Source organism: Ahaetulla prasina, chromosome 3 (assembly GCF_028640845.1).
Source record: "Ahaetulla prasina isolate Xishuangbanna chromosome 3, ASM2864084v1, whole genome shotgun sequence".
NCBI lineage: Eukaryota > Metazoa > Chordata > Lepidosauria > Squamata > Colubridae > Ahaetulla > Ahaetulla prasina.
Genome location: NC_080541.1, coordinates 27,299,111 through 27,308,752, shown reverse-complemented (window position 1 = coordinate 27,308,752; position 9,642 = coordinate 27,299,111). Strand labels below are relative to the sequence as shown.

General features: G+C 40.7%; 1 protein-coding gene across 5 annotated transcripts; it reads left to right on the top strand.

Annotated features, from left to right (window-relative positions):
- The first annotated feature begins 1,301 nt into the window (after positions 1-1,301).
- ENY2 (ENY2 transcription and export complex 2 subunit) lies at positions 1,302-8,528 on the top strand. Of its 5 annotated transcripts, none has more exons than XM_058174764.1 (5): positions 1,302-1,439; positions 2,375-2,475; positions 2,601-2,671; positions 4,506-4,580; positions 8,259-8,528. In XM_058174764.1, the coding sequence occupies exons 2-5, from the start codon at positions 2,408-2,410 to the stop codon at positions 8,333-8,335; spliced, it is 291 nt and encodes a 96-aa protein (XP_058030747.1). In that variant the 5' UTR covers positions 1,302-1,439; positions 2,375-2,407; the 3' UTR covers positions 8,336-8,528. The 5 variants fall into 5 exon arrangements, with proteins under 5 accessions (XP_058030747.1, XP_058030748.1, XP_058030746.1 ...); XM_058174765.1 differs by having other exon boundaries at positions 1,321-1,537; positions 2,378-2,475; XM_058174763.1 differs by having other exon boundaries at positions 1,321-1,537.
- Positions 8,529-9,642: the final 1,114 nt, after the last annotated feature.

Below are 9,642 nucleotides of genomic sequence, written 5' to 3'. Positions count from 1 at the left end.
TGGGTGATGGGAACGATGAGATTAATAGTAGTGCAAATTTAGTAAATAGTTTGACAGTGTTGAGGGAATCATTTGTTTAGCAGAGTGATGGCGTTCAGGGAAAAAACTGTTGTTATGTCTAGTTATTCCGATGTGCAGTGCTCTGTAGCGTCGTTTTGAGGGCAGGAGTTGAAACAGTTTATGTCCAGGATGCGAGGGTAAATAAAACCTAACTTTTAGGATTTATTTTTAGTTTAGTAACAGTAACAATTGGAATATATGTTGTTTTCAATGCAGTGAATAGGGTTTCCTGCCTGAGCAACTCTGTTATTCTGATATGTGCCTTGTCTTGGATCTGGTTATTACCCATATTATAAAATGATTTCACTCCCCAATAAAATGTAGGTTGGATTCAGGGGTGAAATCCAGAGAATTGGTAGTAGAAATTTTGAGTAGTTTGAAGAATGGGGAAATACCACCTCTGGCTGGTCCCAGAGTGGAGTGGGAATGGAGATTCTGCTACACCCACCTAGCCATGCCTACAGAACCGGTAGTAAAAAAAAATTGGGTTTCACCACTGGTTGGATTGCAAGTTTATTGGGAATAAAACTCATTGAACTGTAAGGGTCCTATTTCTGAACTTTATGTATTGGGATCATTCTGAAGGTTTTTTTCTCTGTCTCTCTCAAAGAGACACCTGTATTTTGAAATCACTGTTTACTTCCCTGTGTACCATTTACTTCTATGCTTTCCAAGAAAACTACCTGGAAACATGAGTGACTGAACTTATTTATTTATTTATTTTGTCACAACAATATATATAAGCATCACACAAAAAGATTATATAGTATATAAACATATATATGAGGAAATATTTACTTTCCATTCATTTTAAATAAAATAAAGGTCAATTCCTGATGGAACAATCATATGTTTTCTTTTACAATTGTAGAGAAATTGTTCATTTTTTCTTCTCCGAGATATTTTTCCCCATGTTCATAATGCAGTCTAGTCCCAGGATTTCCTAGTGTCTTCCACCCCAAAAACTAACCCGATCCCGCCTTGAATTCTGTTTGTTTTTGAATAGAACCAAACCAAGGTTCCGTTTTTTTAAAAAAAGCAAATCCCAAATAAAACAGGCAATGAGAATATGCCTCCACCTGCTAAATAGCTAGTTTAAAGTCAGAAGAAACGACTGCGGCATCAACATAAATCAACCTAGACATTAAAAAAAAAGGGGGGGGGAGTGCAGTATAGAAGAGCATTGTGGGAAAAGTAGTTTTTATGTTAAGGCGGCGTGAAGGGCGTCATGGGAACGGCTAAGAGGCAACGTTCTTCTGGGAGTTGTAGTTTTCATTGGGCGTCGAGCCATTAAAACCATGCGGCTCAGAACTACGCTTCCCAAATCTTTCTGCGAGGATTGAGGGAGGCTGTTGCAAGGCTTTTTTCTCTTTAGTTGGGTAAAGTCTTGGGCAACCCGGGGAGAGTTGGGCTTGTCGCGAGTTCGAGGCTCCGTTGAACCGGGTCTCCTCGGAGACTGAGCTCGTAGAAGAAGCAAGTGGGTCGCCAGGGAGGTAACCCGTTTGTGCGGGGGGCGGGCAGTGCATCTAAAGGAGGCTTTTGTGCTCGTGTGGATGTCGATTCCTCTTCAAATTTGCTTGATATTCCCGTCCCCTTTTTCCCATCCCTTCCGTAAAACATAAACCGAGTCCAGATCTGACTTATTTATTGCGAGGCTTTTTTCAGTAGTATAGTTTGAGCATTATCATCATCGTCATTATCATCATATTATATTATTATACGATGAAACTGATGGGCGTGCAACTCAAAAAAGCATGGAGGACTCAAAATGGGTGGTTTTTCAGAGAGGAGGGGATCCCCACGTTATTAAGTAATCCCAATTGTTTGGGTGCTTGATCCACTCAAAACTTGGGAAAAACGCAATTGTACAACAGGGTCACACGGGTCGCTGAATTAAACCCCTCTTATATAGGCTGGATTTTTAGCTGAGTAGGGGATGCATGCAGTGGTGGGATTCAGCCAGTTCGCACCACTTCGGGAGAACCGGTTGTTAACTTTCTGAGCAGTTTGATGAACTGGTTGTTGGAAGAAATCATTAGGGCAGAGAACCGGTTGTTAAATTATTTGAATTCCACCACTGGATGCATGTTATGTGAATGCAGTTGAAATATATATATATACTGTGCTGTATATATATTCTGGGAAACCAGATCCAAATTGGCAGCACGACAAGCTAACTTTATACTCGAGTCACAGTTTTAATAATCCTTATTTCAGTTGTGGGTCTGCAGGTTGAGGAGCTGCACCAAAGCATTTATGGAAGCTAGAGATTATCCTTGAAATAGTTTACATCATTGAAATCTCTGCTTTTCAGTAGATCTGGTCTACTTGCACGCAGGAGGGAAAAATGAACAAAGATGCACAAATGAGAGCAACTATTAATCAAAAGTTAATTGAAACAGGAGAACGAGAACGGTATGTGGGTTTTATTTTCTACTCTAGTTGTAGAGCTGTGTTGTTTGCTGGTTGAGAACACTGTTTAATGTTTTTCTAGTACCTGGTATGGATATGCCGTATTTCTAACACTGTTGTTTTTACAGCCTTAAAGAATTACTGAGAGCCAAATTAATTGAATGTGGTTGGAAAGATCAGCTAAAGGCACACTGCAAAGGTAATTGTCATTTGGGAATAGAGTGTAACTCTCACTTCATTAATCGTTCATATGTTGGTACCATGGTCACAAATCTAATATTCATGTAATATGTATGTTCTCATGTTGCGTTTTCAATCACAGATGTATGATATATAGACAATATTTTTAAAAAGGAAACATATTGCAATGTCACACCAATACATGAGTCCTATATCTGGCCTGCCTAAGTACCCCTCTCCTATTTTGTCTTTTTTTCAATATTTATTTATTTGTATCCCACCTTTATTATTTTTATGAATAACTCAAGGCAGTGAACATATCCAGCACATCTTCCTCCTCCTATTTTCCCCACAACAACTGTGAGGTGGGTTGAGTTGACAGAGAGTAACTGGTCTAAGATTACCCAGCTGGCTTTGAGGCAAAGGGTGGGACACGAACTCATCTACTATCTAGCCTTGTGCCTTAACCATTAGACCAAACCGTCTGTCTAAATTCTGAGATTAATGAAAAATATTAGGTATATTTGTAGAGTATGCTAAGTTAACTATAAAGCTAGCATGGAATGCCACTGGGTTGTTCTGAAAGTAAGTTCCTCTTCCTGTTAGCCTGCAAAATAGGCTAACAGGATCTATACCTGTTATCTATACTCTTTTATCTATACTCTTTTCTTCCCCTCCTTCTAGCCTAATTCTATTTTCTTTCCTGGAAAAAGGTACACAAAAAGGATAGATGGAAATTGCAATCAGAATGATTTCTATTCACAAAGATTATGGATCACATCTGGGCCCTGTAAATTGTGTATCTGTGCATATATTCACACATACAGATATACACACTGCATGGACAAGTTCCTGCAGGAAAGATTTGCCATTACCTTCTTGCTAGAGCTGAAAGAGAGTGTCTGGCCCAAGGTCGCCCAACTGGCTTTTTGCCTAAGGCAGAAGTATTACTCATAGTCTTCAGGTCTGATGCTTAACCACTGCATCAAATTGGCTCTCTCTGTATTAAATTATTTTTCTTTATTCCAATTACTTTGAAAGGGAAAATTTAAATAAAATAGCAATGTCAGCTAGGTTGCAATGGTATCTAGCTACGGACCAAGATAGATTCTTCCAAACAAGGACACAACTGGATGATCTTAGGTATAGGTTGCCGATTAGTTTTAAATAATGTGGCACAACTTTAATTGAGTTGTGCAATTCAACAATTAAGGAAGTCAAACGCGAAAGCGCTCTAATCTGGATTTCAAGAGGGTTTTTTTTTGTCATGTGTTGAAAACATTGCTATTCAAAAACTACTCAAAATAGGTTGGGTTGCATGGGACTAAATGAGAGAGTAGATGAGTGAGTAGATGTGGTTGGATTCTAGAATACAATCCAAAGTATGCTTATTTTTTTAAAAAAGCTCTATTTTAAAATACGGCCAGTTTGGTCTAGTGCAGGGGTTAGCAAACTTGGCTCTTTTAAGGCTTGTGGACTTCAACTCCCAAGTTTGCAGACCTCTGGTCTAGTGGTTAAGGCACCAGGCTAGAAAATAGGAGATAATGAGTTCACATTCCACCATAGTTACGAAAGCCAGCTGGGTGACATTGGACAGGTCATTCTGTTAGCCCAAATCACCTCACAGGGTTGTTATGGGGAAAATAGAAGGAAAATGTGCTGGATATGTTCTGCGCCTTGGGTTGTTTATAAAAATAAAGGCAGGATACAAATAAGTAGTGTTTAATGTATAAATAGGGTTTGTCTGTGCTATTGAATTTAATGTACAAAAAGTTACAGTTTCTGTAACTAAAACAAACCTCTCTAATTTTATCTCACATTAACACCTATATGCTTGTCTTTATCTTGCTTAGATGTCATCAAAGAGAAAGGGCTAGAACATGTTACAGTTGATGATTTGGTGGCTGAAATTACTCCAAAAGGCAGAGGTAATAATGCTCTATTGCTTTAGTATTTGAGCATAAAGTATACACTGAGTTGTTGGAATAAATTCTTTCTAGGCACTGAGCAGACTTCATTGATATAGCTTTAAGAAGATGGCTGATTCATGTACCTTCCAGCAATGCCCTGGAATGTACATTTGCATTTTATTCCAGTGTTTTTCAACCTCAGAAACTTTAGTATGCGTGAACTTCCAACTCCCAGAATTCTTCAATCAGCATGCAACGCATCCTGGGAATTGAAGTCTACACACCTTTTAAATTGCAGACGTTGAGAAATACTGGTTTATTAGCTCAAAAATGCTGACCTTTGTTTCCTTGATCTCCATTAAAATATTCTCACATGTTGATTTTTCTATGAAAATTCCTTAGTCTTTTAGATGTGATTAGCCACTGAGGGTAACAACAAAAACTAAGAATAAAACTTACAATAATTTCAAGGGGATCAGTGCAGTCCTACTTGCAGGGATATTAATATTAATTGAAGGAACTGAAGTTGCTGAGATCTTCAGTCTGTTTTAATAATGAGTATTCTGAGTGGCAGATTTTATTTTTCTGGGCTCCAAGATCACCACAGATGGGGACTGCAACCAAGAAATTAAAAGACACTTGCTCCTGGGGAAGAAAGCTATGGCAAATCTAGACAGCATACTAAAAAGCAGAGATATCACCCTGCCAACAAAAGTGTGTATAGTCAAGGCTATGGTTTTCCCAGTTGCAATGTATGGCAGTGAAGGTTAGGACCATAAGAAAGGCTGAGCGCCAAAGAATTGAGGCCTTTGAACTATGGTGCTGGAGAAGACTCCTGCGAGTCCCTTGGACTGCAAGGCAATCAAACTGGTCAGTCCTAGAGATCAACCCTGAGGGCTCTTTAGAAGGCCAGATCCTGAAGATGAAACTGAAATACTTTGGCCACCTAATGAGAAGGAAGGACTCACTGGAGAAGAGCCTAATGCTGGGAAAGATTGAGGACAAAAGAAGAAAGGGACGACAGAGAATGAGGTGACTGGATGGAATCACTGAAGCAGTAGGCATGAACTTAAATGGACTCCAGAAGACGGTAGAGGACAGGAAGGCCTGGAGGAATGTTGTTCATGGGGTTGCGATGGGTCGGACATGACTTCACGACTAACAACAACAACAACATTCTAAGTGGCTTAGCAATGCTCATCTGCTCTGCTTTTTCATATTCCAAGATTCTGTTTACTGAGTCTCATGGAAACATTTGTGCGGGCCCTGAGATATTGCTATAAATAATCATCACAGAATTATAGAATTGACAAGTGTTACATAGAAATGATCAATGCAGGATCCAAATGAAAACATCCATGACAAATGCCAGCCTCTGTAGGAATATATCCAACAAAGACAAGTCCATCATCTGTCTCGGAGATGCCCAACCTCCGGTCTTGGACTGACACCAGTCCATGGCATGCCAGCAACCGGGCCACCCAAACAAGTGAAACCCCATCCGTGGGATGTAGGCAGCCTGCGAAATCACGCTCCCTCTGGTCCATGGAAAAAACTCCACGGAATTGGTCCCTATCTTATTCTTAGGAAGTTTTTACTATCAGCCCAAATGTGCCTTCCAATAATGTAAGACAATTGCAGGTAGTCCTTGACTTTCAACAATAATTGAGACCATAATTTCTGCTGCTAAGTGAGGTGATTGTTAACTGAATTATGGCCAATTTTATGAACTTTCTAACGATGCAGCAAAGGTTAAAAATGACAAAGTGAATCAAAGGAATTGGGAGCAGAAAATCACTTTGGGACCATGTGCAAATCTATGTCATGCATCTATGGGACATAGGTGCCCAATTGCTTTGATTGACTTTTACCTTTCATTTCTGGATTGCAACCCAGTGCAGAATAGAGTTCAGTTCCCTTCCATAATATACATGCAGCTAACAACCCCACCCCACCCCCGGATAGCTAACATCCAGCATAGGTGGCCATGGTTTGAGTCAGACAATGTCCCAGATGGCCTTCTGGGCCAGCGTTGCTGGTGGCATCCCAGCAGCTGTGGATCTGGCCATACTCGGCCGTCCAGGTCTCCGCAGGTGTTATCAGCTGTGACGTGGCAGCTCATCAGCTGTGCAGTGGCGTCCCGGTGTCTCTGGTACCGCTGGGGAACAGCGGAGAGGCGCAGAGGCTTTCCTTCACTGCTCAAGCCCTCCGCAGAATGTCGGGGAACAGCTGAGAGGCGCAGGGGCTCTTTGGCACCTCCCATGATTTCGGAGATGCACCGGTAAGCTTCACCTCCGTCGGCCATTTCTGCCTCTGCCGCTGCGACTGCCAGTGCCTTCACAGTGTTACCCTCCCCCCAGCTGTGGCGAGCCCGTGGACTGGGCTCGACACTGGCCTTCTTTTCAGGTGCACTGGATTTGCTATTTGAGCAATTGTAGCATACTGCTGATGTGCCTTTTGATCGATTTCAATCCCTAGGCACTGTCCCAAAGGTACTTTTTCAGGAGGCAACTGGTCTTTCTTGTTTTGTCATTTGAAGACGTTTCGCTTCTCATCCAAGAAGCTTCTTCAGCTCTGACAGGATAGTGGGGAATGGAATAACTATCCTGTCGGAGCGAAAGAAGCTCTGGATGAAAGCTCTGCCTTACACACTGTAAGCTGCCTGAGTCTTCGGAGAAGGGCGGGATATAAATGTAAATAAAAAAAAAAGAGGAGTGAAATGTCTTCAAAAGAAAAAACAAGGAAGTCCAATTGCCTCCTGAAAAAGCACCTTTGGGACAACCATGACCTGGATGACTGAGAATCTTTACAGATGATCCCTAGGCACTATTCCCAAGCAAGGCTTCCCATATCCTATACTTGTGCCTTTTGATTTATTTTTCCAAATGCATCATTTTTCATCTGTCTATACTACACCACATAATATGTTTATTTTCAGTCCGCAGCTCTATGAAGAGTGTTCCGAAGTTTGTTTCAAGCAACTAATACTATTTTTGGGTTGAGCTTGAATTGGTGGCTCACACGGACCCATTCATGTTGTTATATGGGTCTGATTCAAATGTTGCCATTCCATGCTTTTTTGTAAGAATTTTGGATTTCCCATTCAAGTCCTAGCCATGGTCAATCATATTTAGCTTTCTAGCTTGCCAACATTGGTCAAGTGGTGCCACATGCATCTACGCTTATACATATAGAAATGCACAAAGGATAGTATAGTATAATAGTATAGTATAATACTGAATAAACAGTTCTCGACTTATGATTGCAATTGAGCTTGGAATTACAGCAGTAAGTCATGTCAGTTGTTAAGCAGATCACCATGTGATTGCCCATTTTACACCATTTTTGTCGTGACTGAGTGATGGGCACAGTCATTTAGTGATCCCAGTGGGCATTTCTTTTTTTTTTTGCCGGAAACCAGAAGTTACATATCAGTGTCCAGCAGAAAACATCATAAATTGCAATCAAAAAGCTGTAAATGCGGGCAAAACACCCAAAACATGATCATGTGACCATGGAGCAGGGTCTGGCTATTGAAACTTGGAAACCTGGTCGTGAGTAGCTCTGGGTAGGTCCATTGTAAATTTCATCACTGAGCGACCAGTTGTAAGTAGGGGACTATCTGTATTTGAAATTATTTGCAGTGTGGCAATGATTTCATCTTGCTCTTTTCTTTTTCTTTTTTTTCTTTTTCAGCTTTGGTACCTGATAGTGTAAAGAAAGAACTTCTACAGAGAATAAGAACATTTCTGGCTCAACATGCCAGTCTTTGAGCCGTCCGTTTGAATCTTCCCGTGCTTTAACACGCTGTGTTCAGTGAATCACGTGAAAAACTGGGCAGACATTTTTTCATATTTCAGGGTTCAAGTTCACTTATTTTTTTTTTTAATATTTCGTTTACTTACTCCAAGTCCACTTGGATATCCTGACTCCTAATGTTTTAATAAAAGAGAACAATGCCAACAACCTGCGCTTACATGTTGAAATCAAAAGATGTTTTGCCATTGTGTGTCCTAATGGGTAGGACCTGTGTCCATATACTTTAATACTAAATGGCTTTGCTGCCATCCCGCTAGATTAGAGGTCTTCAAACTTGGCCGCTTTAAGACGTCCACAAGTCTTAAAGCAGCTACGTTTAAAGACCTCTATGCTAGATGAATCCAGCAGAAAGGATAAGAAAGAATAAATTCTAAATATTTGATGTCAATTGCAAAACAGCACAGCAGCAGAGTGAAAGCAAAGAGTAAAATAAATTACCATACCATGGCTCCAAATAATGGTGCATGACGAGTGACGTGCAAATCCAGCCATTGCATGCTTGCCATGCTGACCTTGGGTGTAAAGGCCAGCATTTGTGTAACAACTTACACATATTATGATCCATTTGCTTTTCCCTCTGCCCCTTGGATGTCCAGGAGAAGAATTATTCCTTTGAAATAATGGAGGGTACAGAATAGTAAACTTCAGATTCTGCCACCTTTTAGCCTGTCACAGTCCATAATGAGTAAGTAACAAGATGAGTTCAGTCGTCTTCTTTTTTTTTAAAGTAATAAGTAATGTGTTTCATGATCAAAGAAGACATATTCCATAATCTGCAATACAATTTGGGCCATATATACTAATACTCCAGTTGAACAAGATGTTGGGATGTCAAAAATACAAGGCTTTCAGAAATCAAATGTATTTCTTACTTATTAATATAATGTATAGGTTTGATAAAAGGGGCGCGGTGGCTTAGTGGCTAAGACACTGAGCTTGTCGATCGAAAAGTCAGCAGTTCAGTGGTTCGAATCCCTAGTGCTGCATAACAAGGTGAGCTCCAGTTACTTGTCCCAGCTTCTGCCAACCTAGCAGTTCAAAAGCACGTAAAAAATGCAAATAGAAAAATAGAGACCACCTTTGGTGGGTACAGCATTCTGTGCACCTTTGACATTTAGTCATGCCGGCCACATGACCACGCGAGATGTCTTCGGACAGCGCTGGCTCTTTGGCTTTGAAACGGAGATGAGCACACCCTCCCCCCAGAGTCGGGAACGACTAGCACATATGTGCGAGGGAAACCTTTACCTTTACCTTATAG